This window comes from Mustela nigripes, chromosome 16, assembly GCF_022355385.1.
Source record: "Mustela nigripes isolate SB6536 chromosome 16, MUSNIG.SB6536, whole genome shotgun sequence".
Lineage (NCBI taxonomy): Eukaryota > Metazoa > Chordata > Mammalia > Carnivora > Mustelidae > Mustela > Mustela nigripes.
This window is the reverse complement of record NC_081572.1, coordinates 32,176,357-32,201,790: the sequence shown is the minus strand read 5'-3', so window position 1 is coordinate 32,201,790 and position 25,434 is coordinate 32,176,357. Positions and strand designations below refer to the sequence as shown.

Genomic DNA, 25,434 nt, shown 5'->3' with positions numbered 1-25,434 from the left:
AATGCAGAACCTGCAGTGTTAATCCCAGCCAACTGAGAAGTGCAGAGTAGCAGAGAAGAGAACCTGACAATGACAAATGACTTAGAGCTCAGCCAAGTGCGTTGAAGAAATACTGTAGATCTCAAGCCACTAGTCAGGAATCCTTATGATAGTGATCATGTGTTTAGCTTCTTGTGGGGAGGGGAGTATCTTTTGGGAGGGTTACAGTTTTGCAAGATAATAGCCTTTCCTTTCCATTCAAATGTATCTTCAGTTTTGTGGGAGCACCGTGTAGTCCTGCTCTGTTTCATCATACAGAGTACTTTAATACTGAGTGACGAAATGGGGCAATGGAAATAAGACAAGGGTCAATCAAGGCTTTCAGAAAAGACCAGAGAGAGAAGGCGGCATTCTTTTGTTAAGATTCTAGGAATATTAATTTTCTCAAATATGTAGCTCTGGGAGCTATCTCTAGAGGTATTTTGTTAGACCATTTCTCCCAGACAGGAGGAAATCAAAAGCTAAAATAAGTGGAAGGATGTAAATTTGATAAGGGAATAAAATAATTTGTTGACCTTTACAAGTTATAATCTGGTAACGTCTGTTTGTAACAGGTCTCAGTATTTTCTAGCTGTAACATCCAACTGTATTCTTTTATTATTGGCTTATTACATTCTACCTAAATATAGCAGTAAAAGGAATTGTTTTATTTTCTCAAAATATTTAATATTTTAATATTAAAATAATAAAACAAGAATTTAAATTAGATTGGGTTTCATGTATTTTTAGAGCTGCTACTGTTTGGGTGGATGGAGTTGAGAAGGAAAAGGCAAAGGAAGTATATGGATTAAGGATGCCTTAGTACTTTTATTAATTTTGCTTGTTAGAAATCTGAATTTTTTTTACTTCGTATGCAGAAGGTTGAAGTCTAATATTTTTCCAGATTTTCAGCTACTTCTTTGAAAAACAAAAATATCTGTGTGATCTTGAAAAATAGAAGATGAATAAATTCATGTTAGAAGTTTTAGATCTTGGGGTGCCTGGTTGGCTCAGTGGGTTAAGCCTCTGCCTTCGGCTCAGGTCATGATCTCAGGGTCCTGGGATCAAGCCCTGCATCGGGCTCTCTGCTCAGCGGGGAGCCTGCTTCCTCCTCTCTCTCTGCCTGCCTCTCTGCCTACCTGTGATCTCTGTCAAATAAATAAATAAAATCTTTAAAAAAAAAAAGTTTTAGATCTTATGTATACCAACAAATAGGGTCAGATTTTTATTGGTAAATAGTTTAATTCAACATTTTAATAAACAGATTAGACATTACTATCTAAATTATAATTTCAGCTGCATTCCGGGTATTCCTGGACTGTATATACATACACAGAGTCTGTGTCTTCCTTATACTCGCTTTACATTCTACAGCCCATCAGTTGGATAATATCCCACCTCCCTTCCTTTTACCAGTGTTTCTCTCTCCTTTCCTATACTCCCTCCAAACCACCCCCCCAAACTGCTAAAGACTCAGAAGCTTCTGGGGAGTTTAAATTTGGAAGTATTGCAGCAAGAAGAAATGTAGAAATGTGCTTAACCTTTCAATTTGTAATTTTGGAGGCATTTTCCTATGGATGTATTAGATAGGGTGGTTAGGTTCTGTATTACTATCAGTTGTACACTTATGGTACAGATGGTTATAATCTGGTATAGGAAATTAGCCTATGTGATGTTGTGTCTATGGGAAAATGTATTTCAAGTTCCAGATAATCCTCAGAAACCCTTGGTTCCAAATTTTATGGGAACCAGTTATGTATTATGTACCAGAAGATAGTACAAATAGTTGATATTATTCATTCATTATAGAAATATTGCTTGTTAAATTATTATTTAGGATATGTTAATTAAAAACATTTTATGTTAGCTTGGACGTAAAATTATAAATTAAAAATTGTCTCCAAGAGTTCAAGGTAAGGACTAGGAAAGAGACATTAAAAGAACAAGTAAGTGCTGCTGATGTTTTGATAGCTTACAGGGCATGTGAAAGAGAATCTTATGTTATCTGAATTTTTGTTTTATTTTCTTTAATAGGGCAAATTGAAATGACTATAAAGTTTCTGAGGTCATAAGAATAAGAAATGTCCTGATCTCATGATGACATCTAATACATAGAGTAGTAGGTCTATGATATAGTGTAATAAGCAAAACTGCTTTGAACATTCTGAAGTACGACATAAATAAAAGGTTGTATTGTTAAATACAAAAGACTTGTTATGGAAAAGAAAGTGCTGTAAAAATACTGTAGAAGTATTTGATTCCTCCAGATTTTAGGTGAAGGAAGCAAAAAGTAGTGGGCAATTTAACCAGTATTTAGTGAGTACCTGTTTATGAAGAGCATTACAAATGACTTTTCCAAAGTTAAATAGACTATCATTCTCAGAGGAAGGGTAATAATCACTCCCAAATCCAGCTCTTAAAATAATAATGAAGTAACTAATTTTGGAATCATGGTCATACTTAAATCCTTTTGAAGAATTTGAGGATTGGATCAAATTTTAGTAAGCAGCAACAACTGACTTCATTTAAAAATTATATTGATGGGCATTTGGGTGGCTCAGTTGGTTAAGCCACTGCCTTTGGTCATGATCCTGGAGAACTGGGATCAAGGCCCATATCGGGCTTCCCCTGCTCTGCAGGGAGCCTGCTTCTCCCTCTCTCTCTGCCTCTTCCCTTGCTTGTGCTCTCTCTCTCTCTGTCAAATAAATAAATAACATCTTTTTAAAAATTATATTGATAATAAATTTTGATCTGGTCTCCAAATAGTATAACCAGTGAATTTTGAATGTTAAAATATTTTATAAATCAGTTTCTCTATAAAAGCCAAAGATTGAGACTGGAAAATTGCTGGCAGACTGACTCATAAAATGACTCATCTGAATCTGTGCTTACATTCGTCATTCCTCTCTTGAAGCGCCTGTTTTCTTTGCCTAGCTCACTACGTTTTTTTCCACTCTTATCACTCCTTCAAAGACAAAATATTGTAGATCCAGTATGGACGGACTCTTTTTAGTCTTGCTTTATCTTGGGTTCATTTTTCCCCCTCTGGTGTTATCTATATAGTAATCACTGTGATCAAGCATTGTTCTGAATATTTTCCAATATCAATTCATTTAATCCTCACAACAACCTTTTAAGATTAGAAATGTAATTATCCTCATTTTATAGGTTAGGAAATGGAAACACAGCTACTCAGAGGCAAGGCTGGGGAACAAAGCCAGGCAAGCTGACTCAGGAGTCCATTCTTTTGGCCACTGTGCTCTGCTATCTGTCTGCCTCTCATTTAGAGAACTCTTCATTTTATCCTTTGTGAGACTCTTTCCTGGTATGTCTCCTCCCCAGAATCTGTTACTCCCAGATAGGACAGACAATAGGAAATGATGGGGATGCTACTGGTGGCAGTGGGACTAACCTGGATTGTTGGCTCGTCCTACCTAAGCAGTGAGAACATACACCCAACAGCTAGAGTGGGATGTCTGGTTTGGTGCCTCTGAGGAGTGGGGCTGCCCCTAATTCATTTCTGTATACCCCTGTACCTAGTGTAGTCCTCAGCTATAGTTGTTCCCTAGTAAGTAGTGTATTGAATGAATTGAATAACTCTAGTCTTTGTAATTAATCATTCAACCTGATCTTCACTGGATTATTTCATGACACTTGCCTCAATTTCCCTTCCTGTAAGTGGTAATAGTACTTCAGGTCAGGGATTAAATGAATTTAATGTATGTGAATAGACTTTATAAAATTTAAAACACTATTTACATAGAAAGGATAAAACATTTTAAAAGCTATCTTTCAAATTAACCTACATATTAACATCCTAGAATCTAAATACAGTAGTTTGTAAAAATATACAACTTCTGCAAGGTACAGATGATGCTTTTATTTTTTTATTGAAAAAATACATATTGTATCATTATTTAAAATTTTTTTGACTTGACTCTTGGGCAAAAAGAATTGCTTATTGTTGTGAGTTTGTTGTTGTTATTGTTGTTTAAGCAGTGTGGAGCCCCCTGTGTGGCTTGAACTCACGACCCCGAGATCAAGAGCCTAGCTGAGATCAAGAGTTGGATGCTTAACTGACTGAGCCATCCAGGCACCCCCTATTATTGTTTGAAAGTACATTTAAATTCTAAAGATTTAATCTTCAGGCTTTTAATTCTATATAGTATACATAAACAGATACAGCACCTGGAGGTATAAGAGCTTTCCAGTGCTGTCGTTCTTGAGCTCAGGTAGCCTCTATCCTCTATCGTCAGTGTCTTTGAAAAGGCCTGATTTTGTTATAATGAAAAGAGGGGCAAGAAGTTCTCTTTAGCTGCCAGAAGAAACTAGGCAAAAACACAATTGTGCCTTTCTTTTTATTTATTTATTTATTTGAAAATTTGTTTATTTATTTATTTGACAGACAAATCACAAGTAGGCAGAGAGGCAGGCAGAGAGAGAGGAGGAAGCAGGCTCCCTGCTGAGCAGAGAGCCCGATGCAGGGCTTGATCCCAGGACCCTGAGATCAGGACCCAAGCTGGAGGCAGAGGCTCTAACCCACTGCGCCACTCAGGCGCCCCTGCCTTTCTTTTTATTGAAGTAAAATATAAATAACATAGTTTACCATTTTAACCATTTTTAAGTTTACAGTTCTGTGGCATTAAATACATTCACATTGTTGTATGTCCTAGCATTACCACCTTCCATCTCCAGAACTTCTTGGTCTTCCCCGAGACTCATATAAAAGGAATCATGCAACATTTCCCCTTTTGTGATTGGCTTATTTCATTAAGCATACTGTTTTCAAGGTTCATTGATACTCCAAAAATTTCAAATTTTTTTTTTATTTATTCAAAATTTCCTTATTTTTTAATACTGAATAATTTTCCATTGTATGTATGTACCACTTTTTTAATGCATTCATCTGTTGGAAGACACTGGGTTGCTTCCACCTTTTGACTATTATGAACAAAGCTGCTGTGTACACAGATGCACAAATATTTATTTCAGTGCCTGCTTTCACTTTTTTGGGGATATGCCCAGAAGACCTTTACCTTACTATAAGTAAGGAAATATTGGGTTTCTAGATGTGTAGTAGCTTATCTTGAAACTAAATTTACAATTGAGATGTTTTTCCTATTGAGTATTTATACTGGCATTTTCTCACTGTTGACACTGTACTTATTCTGAAGTAGACTCGAGTCTAGAACATTTTAATTGTGTATTTGAATTACCTCCATAGGATAAAAAAATATGAAATTGTTTTCCTTACCCATAGTGGGAGTGAAAATTTTTACCTAGATAATTTTTAGTATCCTGGATTTTTTTAATTACCAGAATTGTTTTTAAAAATGTCATTAACTAAAAAGGTTTTAAAAATATTTTTTAAAATGTCATTAACTATCATATTTACATCTGAAATAGAATTCTATTATTTCCAGTTTTTCATTCTCTGTGCAGTTAAATGCCTTGAGTGAATACTGCGTTCAGGAAGACAGTGTAAGATTTTTATGCAGCTGAATGTGCCTTAGGATATAGTGATAAACTCAGTTTTATAAATGTCAGTACCTTCACAATGCTTACATAATACACACAGAGTTAATTTGTCATATATTAACCACACAGTTGCATTTCTATAGCTAGGTTTTTCCTATCCGGTAAACTTACTAGTATCTTACATTGTTCTATTTTGTTGACTGTACATATAAGGTAGGACTGCTCTGGTAAGGAAATAGACACTGGGAATCTTTTTGGATTATCTATTCACGTCCCCCTTTGCAGGTAGCTTTCCACTTTCCATTTGTTACTGGACACTTAAAAGGACTTTCACTGTTTTGCTGTTTCCTTAGATACCAAATCAACTATTAGCTATATATTAATATACTTCCTGTTGTATATTTACTTTACTTACCCAAGAAATTTATTTTATTTTAAAGATTTTATTTATCAAAAAAAAAAAAAAAGATTTTATTTATCTGAGAGAGAGAAAAAGAAAGCACAAGTGGGGGGTTGGAGCAGAGGTAGAAGGAGAAGCAGACTCACCGCTGAGCGGGGAACCTGAACGCAGGGCTCCATCCCATGACCTGAGCCAAAGGCAGACGCTTAACTAACTGAGCCACACAGGCGCCTCAATCCAAGAAATTTATTTTAAAGTACACTTTAACAGCTATTTAAAATATGTAAGCGATGGAATCAGAACAGTATCATAAAAATAAACCTAATACCGTTCATTGATTTATTTGCAATGAAATACTATTTCATGGTACCCTGTTGAGTGAAAACCTGCAGCTCCTGAGTCTCTTCTTGCCACTAGGGGGCTAGGTTTTCCTTAGCTGTTAAAACTAGAAAAGTGTCCCAGTTTTTCTCAGTTTTGGCCAACCCAACAGACCCCTCCTTGATGTCTTAATTTTTGGATTTAAGTTCTTTCCCAGGATATGTATGCTTTCAAATATTCGGGGAAATCAAATTCAAATCATTGGAATTGTGTGTTTGAATAATCCCAAAGTTTAAATCTAAGAACGTGCTTACCTATATTGGAAGTGATAAGAGCATGAATTTTATGTGGCCATCTTAGTAATGTCTGGCTTTTTTAATCACTGGAATTGTTAAAATCTTGTAATTCAGAAAACATTAACCCTTACATATGTATCTAAACTAGAATTTTGTCCATTATTTCAAGTTTTTCCTTCCATTTAATGGCTTAAATTACACATGATACTAGAAAATGTTTATTTCTGGTATATCTTCATGAACTTCTGACATTTTAAAAATCAGTAGTCAATAATAGAGAAATAGGGAAACATTGCAATGAATTTTTATAATCCTTAGGTTAATTTACTTTCCAAGATCATAGAATAAGATTGTTTAGTAATTTTATTAGTATGCTAAGATATACAAAATATGAAAAATGTGGACATAGAAAGTTGCTACCTTATCATAAAGACAACTTAAAATATATTCATCAAGTGGAATTCTACTAAAATTATAATGTTACATTTTAGGAAGAAGGAAAGATTAGCGAAGTATTATACATTAAAGAGCGTGTGCTCTGAAGTTTGCTGGCTCTGTCACTATTAGCTTTGTGACTTTCAGGAAATCATTTAACATCTCTGAGCTTTAGTTTCCTTAATTTTGTAAAGTAATGTTTGTACCTTATTCAATTGTTGTTTGGATTAAATGAAGCAATATATGTAAAGCACCTAGTACTGTGCCTGGAACATGGTAGGTGCTCAATAAATGTCATCCTCTGTTTAATCCAAAGGTGTGATGTGTTATAACTGATTCTCATTCGTTCTGGAGAGTCTCTCTCTGGAAAAGAGGAGACTCAGCCTATTGTTAAGACTGCATCTGTAAGTATAACTATACCAGTACAAAGAGTTAATCTTTTTATGTATCCTAACTATAAAGAGAAAGCTTGGAAAATACACTTTTTTGGTTAAAATAATAGCAGCATTAGCTATTTATTTTTTGATTGCCTACTGTATGCCAGTACTATTCCAAGTGCTTTATGCATATTAACTCATTCATTCCTCACAACAAACATAGTAAGGTATGTACTGTTATTTTCCCTATTTTATTAAGATGCAGAAACTGAGGCGAAAAGAGATTAACCTTGCTCAAGTTTATACAGCTATTAAAATTTTGGAGCTGGGCTCCAGAGCCAGTCAGTCTGGATCTTGGATTTAAATTCTTAACTATTTTTTTAAATGGTTAAAACATTTTTGTCTGGATTTTACTAGATGCATTGTATAATGGTAGGCATGTTTGGAGAGTATTTCACGTATTTTATCCTTAAAACACACCCTCCTCCTAATTATTATTACTATTAAAATGATTGAAACAATTATTTTGTATTCCAAATACGTTCTGATATTTTCAGTAAAGTGAAATTACTTTCAATAAGAATAAACGTTTGGTTAGAAAGGTAACAGAATGTTTAGGTGCTAAAGATATCATTTGGAAAAGTAGACATGACCCTTTAAGATGATTTTTAAAAATTAGTCTATTACCATGTTGTTTTTAATAAATGATAGCACCTAATCAGACTAAACATAATTTTATTGCATCCACAAAGGAAAACTTGGAATTTTTCTTTCCAAGTGGAAAGAGGGGAGTGCCTTAAATGCTGCCAGAAGTAAATTGTGGTTGATGACTCTTCTCTGTTTGAATTTGTCCCAGCTGTGCTACAGTGCTGCTCTCCTTCTGCCCATATGGACGCTTTAAGTAGTTGTGTCACTCCCACTGCCTCTTCCTATGCACACTGCAACTACTTCCAGGTAAGATTCTTGGAATAGTGCACACAGTCTATTTCACGTGGAATATTATTGACCTTGCACAGTTTTAAAGTGTAATTTTATCTTAATAAGTAAGCTGTGGATTACAGCTTCAGTTTTCTCAGTTCTATAAAAAAAAAAAGTGGGGGTTGATAAAAATGATGTCTGAGGATTCTTCCAGGCCTGTGCTGTCCAAAAGAGTAGGCAGTAGCTACAAGGCTATTTAAATTAATTTAAATGAAATAAAATATAAAATTCATTTCTGGTGCTCAAAGTCTTATATGGCTTGTGGCTACCAAATTGTACAGCACAGAGATCATTTTCATCGTTGCTGAAAGTTAAGAGTATCGCTGTTCTAGGCTCTTCTGTGGTAAAATGAATACCAGATAACCTTTAAAAGTACATAAGTCACCAAATGACAGTTTCTTCCAAGATGATACAGGGAGTTACTTTTTTTTAATGAGAAAGGAAAATGAAATAAAAAATGAGAAATTCAAGTAGTGATACTTTTTTGCTCCCATATTGTGAACACTATACTTCAGTTATTTTCACATTATTTATTGGGAAGCAATTGAGTTTTATTTAAATGTTTTAGATTGCTATTTCTATGATAAGATTAAATTTTTTAAAGATTTTATTTATTTATTTGACAGACAGAGATCACAAGTAGGCAGAGAGGCAGGCAGAGAGAGAGGGGGAAGCAGGCTCCCCACTGAGGAGAGAGCCTGATGTGGGCCTCGATCCCAGGACCTTGAGATCATGACCCAAGCTGAAGGCAGAGGCTTAACCCACTGAGCCACCCAGGTGCCCCTAGAATAAGATTAAATTTCACTCTTTGTAGTTTTGTGCTATAATTGCTTAAAGATTGGAATTATGTATTTACCTTTGATGTCATGTAGTTGATATAGCTTCTGGGTTTTTTTTTTTTTTTTAAGATTTTATTTATTTATCTGACAGAGATCACAATTAGGTAGAGAGGCAGGCAGAGAGAGGAAGGGAAGCAGGCTCCCTGCTGAGCAGAAGCAGAAGCAGAAGCAGGACCCTAGGATCATGACCTGAGCCACCCAGGCACCCCAGAGATAACTTCTGTTTTTTTTGATTTTTTTAATTTTTTTTTATTTTTAAGATTTTATTTATTTATTTGGCAGATAGAGATCACAAGTAGGCAGAGAGGCACGCAGAGAGAGAGGAGGAAGCAGGCTTCCTGCCCAGCAGAGAGCCTGATGTGGGGTTCGATCCCATGACCCTGAATCATGACCTGAGCCGAAGGCAGAAGCTTTAACCCACTGAGCCACCCGGGCACCCCTAGCTTCTGTTTTTAAGAGAATAGCTTACTAGTGGCATTCCACTAGTAATTTTGAGAAAATTACATGGAAAGCCAATTATAATCAGATTGTTATTTGAAGAATATAGAATCAGATCAAAGGGACTTAGTTGGACATTTTTAAAAAAAAGATTTTATTTATTTGACAGAGAGAGATCACAGGCAGGCAGAGAGACAGGCAGAGAGAGAGGAGGAAGCAGGCTCCCTGCTGAGCAGAGAGTCCGATGCGGGGCTCGATTCCAGGACTCTGAGATCATGACCTGAGCCGAAAGCAGAGGCTTTAACCCACTGAGCCACCCAGGTGCCCCTTAGTTGGACATTTTTAATGGCAGGTACCATCAGTGGACTATCAAGCATTATACACATGCAAGACAAAGGTGAAACACGTACATTCAGCTCCCATGATTCAGCTGAGGTCCGTACCCCTGCGCCAGTCATCACAGCCTACTATCAAGCATTTATAGTCCAGTCTGTTCATCTTCGCTAGAGGGACATATCTGTCCCACAAGTTAGACTCTCTTGTTTGTAGATCCAGGAACTCTCTCCCTTGGATCATACTGGAGATACTCTGATGGTGTTTATGTCTTGTTTATGTTTATGTTTTAAATAAATTATTTAACATATCCTTAGAAATATCCTTACTATAAGAAGATAATACTTGTTTGTTATAGGAAAATAAAGATAGGTAGACATAACATTTTTTAAAAATTTTTATTTATTTATTTGACAGATAGATCACAAGTAGGCAGAGAGGCAGGCAGAGAGAGGAAGGGAAGCAGGCTCCCCGCTGAGCAGAGAGCCCGATGTGGGGCTCGATCCCAGGACCTTGGGATCATGACCTGAGCCGATGGCAGAGGCTTTAACCCACTGAGCCACCCAGGTGCCCCTAGACATAACATTTTTAAAATGAAAAAAACATATTTTAGATATGATTCTGGAAATAAATGCAATTGGTTTTGTTGGATCATAGATATTGGTGAGAGTGTGCATGAATGATCATTATAGTGTAATGGTTAAGAACAAGAGCTCTGAAGTCAGGCATCCTATGTTTGAAACCTGGATTTGTCAGTTATTTCATTGTGACTTTAGGTGAATACACAGTTTCTCTGAACTTCAGTTTCATCATTTGGAAATGGAGATGATCACATTTTATAGGCCTCTTGCAAGGATTAAATGGAATAATGTATATAAAGTACTTTGCATGTGCTTGGCACATAGTAAGAACTCAATAAATGGTGCTATTGGCTAGAGAAAGTGGCTTGATGCTTAAACCATTTAAATTTACATTATTTGGCATTAATGTCCTTCAAATAACTGACTCAGTCTTTGTTGTGTATTTGGCAACACCAACCTATCACACGTTTTATTTAATTATTACTCTTCAGTATTTTATATTCATAGCTTGAGATTATTTATCCCCAAATATGTAATTGAATTCCTACTTTGTGCAAAGTACTATGTATAAGAGAATACATCTTGAAGATATAAAGAATATATCTAAAAGTGACAACTCTTTTTAATCTATGTTTTATTATTTAAAAATAAATAATCTCAGGAACCAAAGGACATTCGATATTCCATCCATTTTTTCCCAGATCATTTGGAACAGAATATCAGTACCTCCCCCTGAATCTATAGAAGCATTGGTGGACTTGTGAGCATCCTGTGTTTGAAATTTCCTTACTACATTCCTAAAGTAGTATATGATAGATATAAGTGATGTTTTTGTCTGTCAACTCTTATGAAATAATTGGTTGTATAGGCATTTTATCAGCAAATATGTATTTGGGTACTGTAGCTTTTTGATTTTGTATATTTTAACCCTGAGAATTATTGGTCCTTTCCAGTATTGAGTATAGTGGTTGATGTATATTAGTGGCTAAGTAAATGTTAACAATAGAATTAAAGCTGCCATTGCTGAAAAGTTGATTGGTGTTCAGGTTTTCTTAGTGAGCTTTAGTTAAAAGTTATTTAACATTTACCAGCCTAAACATTGCTGCTTTCCTCCTTAATCTCATATTCAATTTTCTATCCAAACAGTCCTATTTTCTCTTTTCCCAGAATCCTCCAATGCAATCCTCCTATCCAGTTGAATTTCTGCCTTCTAATTGGCCTTGCAGTGCTACTGATGAAAATAAAAAGACAGAAGTAAACCTAGAGGCTGTTTTTCAGATAGTAGATGAGTTGCATTCCTCCCCTAAATTGGAGATGGTGAAGGTGGAGCCTGTTGAGAATCAGTGCCCAACATCTCAGTCTAACAGAGGCCAACATATCCTAGCTAATTCAAACAACAGCAATCCATCTTCCACAAGTCAGGCTAGCCAGCTGGAGCCACTTACTCCTGTAGGCTCAGATATTACATCTTTTGTGGTCGGAACAGAACAAGCAATTACCTGCTCTCTACCACAGTCACCTGAGTACATCTATACCATCCACACAGCTCAGCCTGTTGAAAATACGACAATGCAGGAATCTGCAGCCATCCAACAAGCTCATGTTAAACTGAAGGAGCAGCTAAGTCGTAATCCGTCTCCATCTTCAGTAGTGTTTGTGCAGGAAGGGCTACCATTCAGCACACACCAGGTAAGGCAAAGAGAAAAGTCTCTAAAAAGCTCAAAGTACCTAGTGCTTCTTGCTAAAGACTGTTCTGGTGAAGAGTTTGTTCACATTTTATTCGGGTTTATTACCAGTTCACTATGCCTTTTTTTTTTTTTTAAAGATTTTATTTATTTATTTATTTGACAGAGAGAGAGAGAGAGATCACAAGTAGGCAGAGAGGCAGGCAGAGGGAGGGGGGTAAGGCAGGCTTCCCGCTGAGCAGAGAGCCCAATGCGGGGCTCGATCCCAGGACCTGGGACCGTGACCTGAGCCGAAGGCAGAGGCTTAACCCTTTGAGCCACCAGCCCCACTTTCTTTCTTTTTTTTTTTCTTTAAAGATTTTATTTATTTATTAGAGCAAGAGAGAGAGAGTGCAAGTGCATACCAGAGCCCAAAGGGGTGTGGGGCAAGGCAGAGGGACAAGTCAACTTTGTGCTGAGTGCAGAGCCTGACATGGGGCTCCATCCCAGGACCCAGAACTCATGACCTGAGCCAAGTCAGATGCTTAACTGACTGAGCTACCCAGGTGCTCCCATTATGCTTTCCAGAAGCATGGTGGTTGTCCCAGTGATTCTGCACAAAAAATTCAGAAAGAAGTAACCTTAAACCCCAGACTTCTTACTGTGTTATGGTCTGAAGTCAGCCTCTAGAGAGGCAGTAGGAGCATTGTGGAATAAAACTTATTTTCATGTTAAAAGCATCCCTTGAGTTTTGCTTCCTATCTTAATTTGGATGGACTAGGTATGCCTGGCTGATTAAATCCACTACTCAGAAAGGATGGTTTATCTGGCAGATAATATCAGGACTTTTCTAGCCATTTGTAGCATGGAGGTATAAGATGGTTAGGGGTCTTTTCATACTTTCTTATAGCATTATTGAATTCTCATTTGACTTAGGAGCATACTGTGTTTGAATTTCATTACTAAGATCTACATTCTTAAAGCAGAATTTGACTCTAGTTTGAGAGACATATTCTGAAGGTAGAGGCTAATTCCTTTATTGCTGCTGGTTTATGACCAGAAAATGAATAAAATTTGATTCTAAGTAAAACTATATCTAAGTTAAAATCAGTTTTTGTGAATTAACTTATATTTTCCTACTTTTATTTTTTTCTTGATCTGAGCCATGTGTATGTATGTATAAGTGTGTATATATATGTATATATACACACATATACACATCTGTAAATGTGTGTGTACACACACATATATTTTTTTTAAATTTTGGGTTTGTTTTTCTTTAATGGGACTGAAAATATCATCACTTTTAGATTCCCAAGATAACTTCTTGATAGTTGTGTTTTTTGTTGTTGTTGTTGTTGGATAGCAAAGCAAAGTCTACTGAGTGATAGCAATGTGATAGTTCAAAGCTCCCAAGAACGGAGGGGACCTGAAGGGGTTGCCCAACAGTTGTATTTTTTTTAATGCATTCTTTTTTAGCTCTAATTTTAGATATATCTGTCTTAAAGTATCTATCAACTCATTGTCCTTTTTTGAGCCCAACTGTTGAGACCCAGTATATCATGTGTTAAAATAGTACTATACTGGGAGAAGGGGAGTGGGTATATGGATATTGGGGAGGGTATGTGCTATGGTGAGTGCTGTGAAGTGTGTAAACCTGGCGATTCACAGACCTGTGCCCCGGGGGATAAAAATATATTATATGTTTATTAAAAAAATTAAAAAAATTTTTTTAAATAGTACTATAAATTCTGTAGACCAAAGATAGGCCCATTGTGTTTCAGATATGATTGTGGAAAGAAAAGAAAATTTCTCTTTGTTCCTTCATAGTCACATCCAAAGTATTAGATTTCATACCTTAAAATTGCATTCACATAATTACTTTCAAGATCTTTAAAAAATGTTTGAACATCAGAGCTTTTAAAAGCTGTTATTAACTTTTAGCTTTATTTCATTATATAGTTTTATTTAAAATGAATTCAAAGAAATAAGAGTAGTTCAGAAGTTGATCACCTTGGGGAAGGAATTTGCATTCCAGAGAAAATTTAGGAACTCCATACTTATATCTCATAAACAGAAAAGATCTAGATTTTTTTAGGGGTGGAAGCTTATACAATTTTGAGGGTCTCTTTAAGACAAAGAATACAAAATTAGTAGAATAAAGTGTCCTCAGCTCCACTGACATCATCCAACAGGATTTTGCCATTGACCATTTTAGTATTACCAATGGGAGTGGAAATCTGATGGAAGGGATACTAGAGTGGAGAAAGATAGTGGTCTTAACCAATTGTAAATCTGTATATGTTTGTATATGGTCTTAACCAATTGTAAATCTGTATGTGTTTGTGAATTTTACCAAAACAACAACAACAACAAGCTTCATGGTTAATCTTCTGACCCTAAGTAAATGTTTTAGCTCCATATACGTTTCAATGCTTTGTGCATGGGAAAATATATATCCTACTACTGAATATTCAGATTAGTTCAAAAAAATCAAAGGTGATATCACTCATAAGAATGAAAAGCCTTTTACAGATATGTTTGTTGGATCATGTTTCAATATTAGAACTCCTCTGAAAAAATATCTTAACTTTTAGTAGATATTTGGGATAAATACAGAATAATGAGTGGGTTTCACGTTTTAGGTGGATGCCAGTATAAAATGCCAGACCAGTCCACCTGAGAATATCTTGCCTTCAGAACAGATGGGATTCCTTATTTCAGAAGTGGGGCCTGCTAGCAAGCCAAGTAAAGATGCAGGTTTATCTACTCCAGCCAGATACAGAGAGCGAAGAAGCAACTCACAGCAAGGAAAATCCCCTGGTAAGGATTACTGTGCTCTAGTATACTAGAATTAGAACGATGGTATGGAATTAATATATGAATGACAGTTTTTTTCTGAGTCTTCATTTTTATTAATAATTATATTATACTTACCACATTGCTTTTTTATGTAACTGTAATTCTAACTCTATGTGTTTTCTTAATTATTCTTGAAAAGTGTGTAAAAGTTATTTTCCTAGTATTGCATGTATGTATTTTCCTACTATTGCAGCTTTCCAAGAGATAGAACATATTAAGTAAAAGCAAAGGAAAATAAGTTATTCAACTTGCAGATGGCAAGGATGAAGAGTGACTTAACAGCTGCTTCAAGTGCCAAAGACTTTATCATTTTTAATGTACTTATTTTCTTACTAACAGAATGTAGGACAAGAGGGGATATGCTCAAACTGTGGCAGAAAAGAATTAGATGGTCATTAATGACATTATCCCAAGCACATTATAAAGATAGTATGAAGTATGACTTCTTTAATCAGTGGTATTGTTTTTCTTGTGGTTTGTAGGAATCTAGAATTAATGATGGTTTTAGGCACTTAGAGTTGTTTCCTTTTTTTAAAATTTCATATTTTATTTATTTGACAGAGAGAGAAATCACAAGTAGGCAGAGAGGCAGGCAGAGAGAGAGCAAGAAGCAGGCTCCCAGCTGAGCAGAGAGCCTGATGCAAGGCTTGATCCCAGGACCCTGAGACGGTAGCCTGAGCCAAAGGCAGAGGCCCAACCCACTGAGCCACCCAGATGTCCCCATAGAGTTGTTTCTCCTATTTTTTATTTATTTATTTATTTTTTAGAGAGAGTGAGAGAGAGTGCATGTCGGTAGTGGTAGGAGGGACAGCAGGAAAAGAGGAGAATTTTTTTTAAGATTTATTTATTTGGGGGGTGGCTCAGTCATTAAGCATCTGCCTTCAGCTCAGGTCATGATCCCAGGGTCCTGGGATCAAGCCCTGTATTGGGCTCCCTGCTCAGCAGGAAGGGTTCTTCTTCCTCTCCCACTCCCCCTGCTTGTGTTCCCTCTCTTGTTGTGTCTCTCTCTGTCAAATAAATAAATAAGATCTTTTTAAAAAATTTATTTATTTTAAAGAGAGAGGGAGCATGAGCAAGAGGAAGAGGGAGAGTCTCAAGAAGACTCCCTGCTGAGCACAGAACCCAACACAGGGCTTCATCTCACCACCCCAAGATTATGATCTGAGCAGAAACCAAGAGTCAGACCCTTAACGATTGCTCCAGCCATGCACACCAGAGGGAGAGAATCTTAAGCATGCTCTATGCTCAACATGGAGCCTGGTGCAGGGCTCAATCTCATGATCCTGAGATCATGACCTGAGCCAAAAATCAAGAGTTAGACACTCAACCTACTGAGCCACCTAGTTGCCCCTGTTCTCCTGTTCCCAAGGTAACTGGACAAAACCATTTTTAAAGAAGACAGTAACATCTAATAAAACACGTTTCTTTATATGATTCAAAAACAAGTCGGGGCGCCTGGGTGGCTCAGTGGGTTAAAGCCTCTGCCTTTGGCTCAGGTCATGATCCCAGGTTCCTGGGATCGAGCCCCACATTGGGCTCTCTGCTCAGCGGAGAGCCTGCTTCCTCCTCTCTCTCTGCCTGCCTCTCTGCCTCCTTGTGATTTCCGTCTTTCAAATAAATAAATAAATCCTTAAAAAAAAAAACAAAAACAAGTCATCAAAGTCTCCAGTGGCCAACTTTAATATTCTCACACTGTATGCATGACAGAAGCATGCAATTCAGGTAGCATTAATCAGGTCGGACAATCCTTTTAGCCTATAAAAATTGAAAAATATTGAGAACTTCTCTGAGAAATTCTCCAAAAGGTAAACTGATAGTGATATGATCAAGATCTTACTCAGACTTATAGGGTTCTTTCTGCAAAACACTTTTTAGATGAAAGTGTTTTAGTTTTAGTGTTTCTGCAAAACACTTTTTAGATCACTCATCGTATTTATTAAACTTAGCTTGTATAGTCACTTTTATTTGAATATATGGTTCAATCCATGATGAAACATTAAAATTTTTCACCATTGAAAATGTTAAAGACATAGACTGAAGGCAATTTAGAAAAGGACAGGAACTAATATTTGCTGCATACCCATTTTTATGCCATAAAAAACATTGAATGTGATATTGTCATCATTTTAAAGATTGGGAAAATTAGGCTTGGAGAGGATAAGTAACCTGTCTGCAAAGAGAAATGAATAAGGTCACACATTTATTAATGTAGCTAATATTCTACTCATAATCACTCTGCTGAGTGATCCTTGGATACCTAAAAGTATTTAAGTTTCATGTAGTCCCACTTGTTTTTTTTGGGGGGGGGTTTGTTTGTTTGTTGTTTGCTCTTGTTGTCTGTGTTTTTGGTGTCCTATCCAAGAAATCATTGCCAAGACCAATGTCATGAAGTTTTTCCTCTATGTTTCCTTCCAGGAGTTTTATAGTTTAGGTCTTACACTTAGGCCTTTAGCCCATTTTGAGTTAATTTTTGAATATGATGGAAGATAAGGATGCAACACCATTTTTTTGCATGTGGATATAGTTTTCATACAACATTTGTTGGAGAGATTGTCCTTTCCGCATTGAGTGGTCTTAGCATCTTAGTGGAAGATCATCTGACCGTATAAGTGAGCCTCTCTAGTCTAGACCATTGGTCTGTTTGTAGGTCTTTATGCTAGTACCATGTGATCTGTTTAACCTCTCAATTCTGCCCTTGTACAAAACCAGCCATAGACAATATATAAGTGAATGATTATGGTGGTGTTCCAGTAAAGCTGTATTTACAAAAACAGGTGCTCGGCCCAATTTTACCCAGAGGTCATAATTTGCCAACACTTGAATTAAACTGACAGCTTCTTTCTGAACAACAATAATGGAAACCAGAAAAGGGTAAAGTCACGTTTTTTACTATAAGGAAAGAAAATGGCAATCCTAGAAGTCTTTACCCAGTTAAAAAAATAATCCTTCAAAAATGAAGGCAAGATGATGAAAACAGTTTTATTTTTTATTTTTTTATTTTTAAAGATTTTATTTTTTTATTTGACAGACAGAGATGACCAGCAGGCAGAGAGGCAGGCAGAGAGAGAGGGGGAAAGCAGGCTCCCTGCTGAGCAGAGAGCCCAATGCAGGACTCGATCCCAGGACCCTGGGATCATGACCTGAGCCGAAGGCAGAGGCTTTAACCCACTGAGCCACCTAGGCACCCTGAAAACATTTTTAGATAAACACAAAATTGAGAGCATGTGCCACAACAGATCAGCACTAAAGGAACTTCTACAGGGTGTTCTTCAGGCAGGAGGAGACTGTGGTAAAGGTATTGATTAGTATGGGCTTTGATGAATCAAGAGTACATACTGTAGCTTTTAGGGTAATCACCAACAAAATAGAAATAATCCAAAGGAAGGCAGGAAAGGGGAAAAAGGGAAGGAAAATAACACAGAGAACAAATAATAAAATGGTGGAACCAAATTTCACCAGTGCAATGATTATATGTAAATGGTCTTAAAAATTTTAATTCAAAGGCAGAAATTGCTAGAATGGATAAAAGAGCAAACTCCTACAATAGGCTGGCTATAGGAGACATGTAGCTTGAAAGTAAGTGGATGGGAAAAGATATAACATGCAAAAAGGAAGTATGAAAGACTGCAATGGTTATTTTTAAATATTGATAAAACAGACTTTTTTTTTTTTTTTTAAGATTTTTATTTATTTATTTAACAGAGAGAGATCACAAGTAGGCAGGGAGGCAGGCAGAGAGAGAGAGGAAGGGAAGCCCGATGCAGGGCTCGATCCCAGGACCCTGGGATCATGACCTGAGTCGAAGGCAGAGGCTTAACCCACTGAGCCACCCAGGCGCCCAGATAAAAACAGACTTTAAGACAGAGCATTATAAAGGGTCTGCGTCATAATGGTGAACAGTTCATCATGGAAGCATATCAATTATAAATGTATTTTTGTGTAATAAGGGCTTTAAAATATATAAAGTAAAAATTAACAAAAAGAGAAATAGGCAATTCCTCAATATAGTAGTATATATTTTTAAAGGTTTATTTATTTATTTTAGAAAGATCATATGCACATACATGTGGAGGGAGGGACAGAGGGAGAGAATCTTCAAACAGACTCCCCGCTAGGCATGGAGCCCAGTCTGATGAGCCATGAGATCATGACCTGACCAAAATCAAGAGTTGGATGCTCAACTGACTGAGCCACCCAGACATCCCTACAGTAGGATATTTTAACATACTATCTAAGTAATTGATAGAATAACTAGAAAAAATATTAGTAAAGACATAGGACATCTCAACAACATAATCAGCCACCTTGATCTAATTGGCATTTATAGAACACTGCATCCCAAAACTACAGAATATGTATTATTTTCGAGTGCACATGGTACATTCACCAAGATAGGTTTTATATTGAGCCATAAAACAAGTCTTAATAAATTTACAAGAATTAAAATCATACAAAGTGTATTCTCTGAATACAACAGAATTAAATTAGAATCATTGATAATTGGGTGTCTGGGTGGCACAGTCAGTTAAGTGTCTGACTTTTGGTTTTAGCTCAGGTTGTGATCTTGGGGTCTTGAGATCGAGCCCTGCGTCAGGCTCTGCACTCAGTGCAGAGTCTGCTTGAGATTCTCTCTCCCCCTTCCCTCTCCTGCTCATGCTTTCTTTCTCTCTCTTTCTAAGATGAATAAATCTATCTTAAAAAGAAATCAGTGACAAGTAACGAAGTAACGAAGAAGACTTCCAGTATCTGGAAATACAATGATATACTCTAAATAATTCATAACTCAAAGACAAAATCTCAAGAAAAACTAGAAAATATTTGGAATTGAGTGATAATAAAAACACATCAGTTTGTGAGATGCATTTAAACAATGTTAGCATGAAATATGTAACTTTGTTATTATTTTTTATTTTTATTTTTTAAAGATTTATTTATTTTAAAGAGAGAGAGAGTGCATGTATGAGTGGGGCCAGAGGCGGGGCTTGATCTTACAACCCATGAGACCATAACCCATGAGATCATGACCTGAGCCAAAACCAAGGGCTGGATGCTTAAGTGACTGTGAGCCACCCATGTGCCCTAAAATGTGTAGCTTTAAATGGTAGTATTAGAAAAGAAGTAAGATCTAAAATCAATGACCTGAAGTATTGCTATAAGAAGCTAGAAAAAAAAAAGAAAAGTAAACCAAAGTAAACATGAGGAAGGATATACTAAAAATAAGAATAGAAATCAGTGAAATAGAAAATAGTTGAGAAAATTAACAAATATAAAATTGACTCTTTGAAAAGATCAACAAAATTGGCAAACCTCTAGCTAAACTGATCAAGAAAAAAGAAAACCCAAATCATAACTATCAAGAATGAAAAAGAGATATCCACCCCAGAACTTATGGATATTTACAGGATAACAAGAGAATACAGGGGACAGTCTTATATTAATTTACAACACAGTTAAATATTTTGAAAAATACAACTTAACAGAATTCACCCAAGAGCCAGGTAAATAGCCCTATATCTATTCAAGAAGTTGAACTGGTTATCAAAGACTTTTCTTAAAGTAAGAATCCTCATGAAAATAGATGTAAAAATCACTATCAAAATATTAGCAGATTGAGTCCAACAATATTTAAAAAGGATAATACTCCACAACCAAATAGAGTTTGTCTCAGGAACGCAAGGCTTGATTGATTTTCAAATGTTAAACAATGTTACTTGTTATATTACAGAATAAAGGAGAAAAACTTTCTGATGATCTCAATAGATGTAGGGAATGCACTTGAAAAAATTCAGTACTTGTTCATAGTAAAACCCTCAACAAAGTAGGAATAGTGGAAAATTTCTCAAACTGATAAATAACATCTCTAAAATATGTATAACAAAGATCATGGTTAACGGTGAGAGACTACTATATACATTAGAGACTGGGAACAAGGCAAGGACACCCACTTTCACCACATGTAATACAGTATTGTCCTGGTGGGTCTACCATTGCAGTAGGTAAGAAAAAGAAATAAAAGGCATAAAGATTGAAAAGAAAGAAGTAGGGACGCCTGGGTGGCTCAGTTGGTTAAGCAGCTGCCTTCGGCTCAGGTCATGATCCCAGCGTCCTGGGATCGAGTCCCACATCGGGCTCCTTGCTCCGCAGGGAGCCTGCTTCTCCCTCTGACTCTGCCTTCCACTCTGTCTGCCTGTGCTTGCTCTCACTCTCTCTCTCTCTTACAAATAAATAAATAAAATCTTTAAAAAAAAAAAAAAAATAAAAAGAAAAAAAAAAAAAAAGAAAAGAAAGAAGTAAAAGTATTTGCAGATGGTATGACTGCTCATCTGAAGAAAATCTAGGGAATCTACAAAGCAACTGCTAGAACAAATAAATGAATTTAGCAAGGTTGTAGGACATAAGATTGATACCCAAAAATCAACTGTATTTCTCCAATCTAGCAGCACACAATTGGAAAATGAAATAAAAATGGTAAGACCAAAATCATAAGATACCTAGAAATAAGTTGAACAAAAGATGTCCAAGACCTCTACATTGAAAGAAATTAAAGAAGATATAAATGGAAAGATATGCCATATTCATGTATAAGAAGATCCAATTTTCTTAAAATGAGGGTTCTTTCCAAATTCATCTGTGAACTCAGTGCAATCCCAATCAAAATTCCAGTGGATTTTTTTTTTTTAATTACAAGCTGATTCTAAAATTTAAAAGGAAATGCAAAGATCAGAGAATTACCAAAGCAATCTTCAAAAACAAAAGGTTAGAGGAGATTTTACTGATTTCAAGACTTAACAGAAAGCTATAATAATTAAAATAGTTTGATATTTGTGAAAAGATAGGCATAAAGATGAATGATACAAGGGTCCAGAAATAGATCCATACATATGTGGTCAGTTGCTTTTTAACTGTGGTGCCAAGGCAATGTAGTGGAGAAAGGAAAAGTCTTTTCAACAAAAATTAGTATTGACCCATACCTCACACCTTAAATAAAAATTAACTTAAAATGAATTACGGACCTAAATATAAAACTCAAACTTCTAAAACTTCTTGGAAAACTTCTTGGAAAAAAAAAAAGAGGAAAAGCTTTGCTACTTTGGAGTAGACAAAGTGGTCTTGGAACACAAAAAGCATGATTAATAAAGAAAAAATTGATAAATTGGATTTCATCAAAATATTAAACTTTTGCTCCTTGAGAGACACCATTAAGAAAATGAAAAGGCAAGCCAGAGTCTAAGAGAAAATATTGACAACATACATGTCAAAACAAAGGACATACTTAGAACATAAAAAGAACTCTTTTTTTTTAAAAAGATTTTATTTATTTATTTGACAGACAAAGATCACAAGTAGGCAGAGGCAGACAGAGAGAGAGAGAGAAGCAGGCTCCTGCTGAGCAGAGAGCCCAACATGGGGCTTAATCCCAGAACCCTGAGATCATGACCTGAGCCAAAGGCAGAGGCCCAATCCACTGAGCCACCCAGGTGCCCCTGTAAAAAGAACTCTTATAATGCAACTCAAAAATGGGGGAATGTATGAAGAGATGTTTCACAAAAGATATACAAGTGGCCAATAAACACACGAAGAAATGTAACATGATAAATCATTAGGAAAGTCAGATTAAAACTATAATGAGATATCACTACACACCCATTAGAATGCCTAAAATTTTTAAACTAAAAAACATGACCATGCTAAGTGCTGATGAGACAGCTAGAACTGTTCAGATATTGCTAGTGGGATTAAATAGTGTAACCATTTGGCATTTTCTTAAGAATATGGTTAAAGATACACTCACCACAATTTATGAATTACATATAAATTACAGTATATCCATACAACGACAGAATACTACTCAGCAATAAAAAGGAACACATTATTGTTATATACAAATCATTATGCTGATGTGGTCCTTGGGGAATATACATTTCTTTTTTTCACTTTTTTTTTTTTTTAAAGATTTTATTTATTTATTTGTAAGAGAGAGAGTGAGAGCGAGCACAGGCAGACAGAGTGGAAGGCAGAGTCAGAGGGAGAAGCAGGCTCCCTGCGGAGCAAGGAGCCCGATGTGGGACTCGATCCCAGGACGCTGGGATCATGACCTGAGCCGAAGGCAGCTGCTTAACCAACTGAGCCACCCAGGCGTCCCTTCACTTTTTTTTTTTAAACATTTTATTTTTTAAAGTAATCTTTATACCCAATGTGGGACTCGAACTCACAACCCTAAGATCAAGAGGCATCTGCTCTACAGACTGAGCAAGCCAAATACCTCTGGAATATACATTTCTATGGAGCAATCCAGTTTTTGCTGCCTACTTTTTGCTAGAGTGGATCTAAAAGGTCAGAGGATTACTTTAGAGGCTGAACAGTCACACATCATACAAGCAGGCCAGGCTTGTTACTTATCTGGCATTTCAATTCTTTAAAAAAAAAAAAAAAAAGACTACTGCTTTGTTTGCTTTTGGTCATTCCAGATGTGAGTTATAACAGGGATCTCATTTAGGTAGATTTTAAGCCTGACAAGTCTGGAATTTGATTTACTGTCTATACTTCGCCCATCCCTTTCATTCAACCTAATGGAACCTGTATTGAGATCATCTAAAAGAAGGGGTTTCGTTGGAAGGATAACATCCTTAATCTGATCTTTGCCATAGAGCTTTCTCCCAATATCTATCAGTAGCACTTGAGAAAAGCTTGAGGACCTCTTACCACTATTTCAGGTTGGGATAATGAAGCAATGGGGTGCATAATCCAAATTATTGAACTCTAGACAATAAGTTATCAACCACAGGCAGAGAATCATTCCCTTCCATCTCTGCTTGCTCTCCTCCAGCTACCTCTAGTCCAAGTTCATCTCTTATTTTAGGGCTTTGCTGAATATGTCAAGAAACAGCGAGCACATGGTAAATTTTGTCAGCCTTTCCTCCTATGGTTGCATGCTCTCTTGGTGTGTGGTCTGCCTTCCAGGGCTATCGCAGCAACAATTTTATCAGATGTTGTGATATGGGTTACAAAGATCATTGGCATTCTAACCTGCTGTGTCTTAATTACTTGCTGTCTGACTACTAAGCCAATACCGTGTATTTTAATTTGAATAATAGCAGCACTCACTTCTAGATTCTAAATTCCGTGTTAGCCCACATGTAAGTTAGGCTACTGTAACAAACAGAACAAAAAAACCAGTAGCTTAAACAGTTCAGAAGCTTGTTGTTCTCAGTCTGATACAGTCTGAGAGTAAGCTGTTGAGAGCTGATGTGGCACTCTCTCTGGTACCCCTTAGGTATTCCGTGGTTAAAAAAAGCTCACCACTCTATCAGTATGTCAGCCAGCATCCTGCTATAAATATCCTTTCCTTTTATGAGCATAATCATCGCTTCTGCTCACACCAGTTTGACTAGAACTTAGTCACACGGTCAAACTAGCTGCAGGGAAGCTTGGAAATGTAGTCTTAGGCTCGGGACCACCTGCCCGTTTAAACACCACCATGATTTTTAAGGGAAGAATACTTATTAGGAGAGAACTAGAAGTCTCTTTTGTATGGACTAAGAAAATATTTAAAATAAAATATAAAACATTGTATTAGTAATACATAAAGGCTTCTACAAACCAATAAGAAAAAGGCAACCCAATAAAAGTAAATAAAATGATACTAATCATGTGCTTGTCAGAAGAAACACAGTGACCACTATGCATATAGAATGATGTTGAACCCCTCAGAGAAATCAGTAGAGAAATACAAATTAAATCAGCCAAAAAGTTGTTTGTTTGTGGGGTTTTTTTGGCAGTTTGATTGGCAAAACTTAAGCTGTTCCTAATATCCAGGTTTGATAAAATTTTAGGAGAAAAGGAACCTCTCCTCTACTGTAACTGGAATGTAAATTTGTATAGCCTTTTGGAGGGCTTAGTCATTATCTGTAAATAATTAAAATGCTCATATGCTTTGATTTAAGAATTCCGCTGTCAGGAATCTCTCCTACAGAGTTCATTGTTGTATCATTTATGATAGCAAAAATTTGGAAAAAGCATAAGTGCCTCACAAGAGGGACCTAGATATGAAAAATTAATGTAATGAAATGCTATGCAACCACTTAAGAATATAAAATAACTTGATATGTTGTTACTCAAAAAGATAGTAAGTGTTCATGATATGTTAAGTGGATGAAGCAAGTTTTGTAGCACAGTATGTCTGGGACTGCCTCCTTTCTAGAAAGAGAAAGTACATACTATATAATTATAGAAAAAATATGGAAGTATATGATAAAAGTGATTGATGTAACAGTGGTTACCTCTGGGAAAGTAGAATTGGAATTGTAGAAAGGTACTTTTTTACCTTTCGGTTTCTGAATGAGTATACACAATAGTGGGATTATGGGAAATTTTCACTCCCTTTTTGTATTTTTCTAGATATTTTAAATTAAAAAAA

The 25,434-nt window shown here is 36.2% G+C and overlaps 1 protein-coding gene and 1 non-coding gene across 2 annotated transcripts in view; one reads left to right on the top strand and one right to left on the bottom strand.

The window, feature by feature from the left end:
- HSF5 (heat shock transcription factor 5) overlaps positions 1–25,434 on the top strand; it is a 45,963-nt gene that overhangs the window by 8,847 nt on the left and 11,682 nt on the right. The window contains exons 3-5 of the mRNA XM_059380353.1: positions 8,179–8,276; positions 11,659–12,180; positions 14,801–14,978. Of these exons, the coding sequence (XP_059236336.1) occupies positions 8,179–8,276; positions 11,659–12,180; positions 14,801–14,978 (798 nt within the window). The remainder of the gene's footprint in view (positions 1–8,178; positions 8,277–11,658; positions 12,181–14,800; positions 14,979–25,434) is intronic.
- LOC132004637 (small nucleolar RNA SNORD94) lies at positions 9,948–10,044 on the bottom strand. The gene has a single exon (XR_009400590.1). It is a non-coding gene; the product is annotated as a small nucleolar RNA SNORD94 (small nucleolar RNA).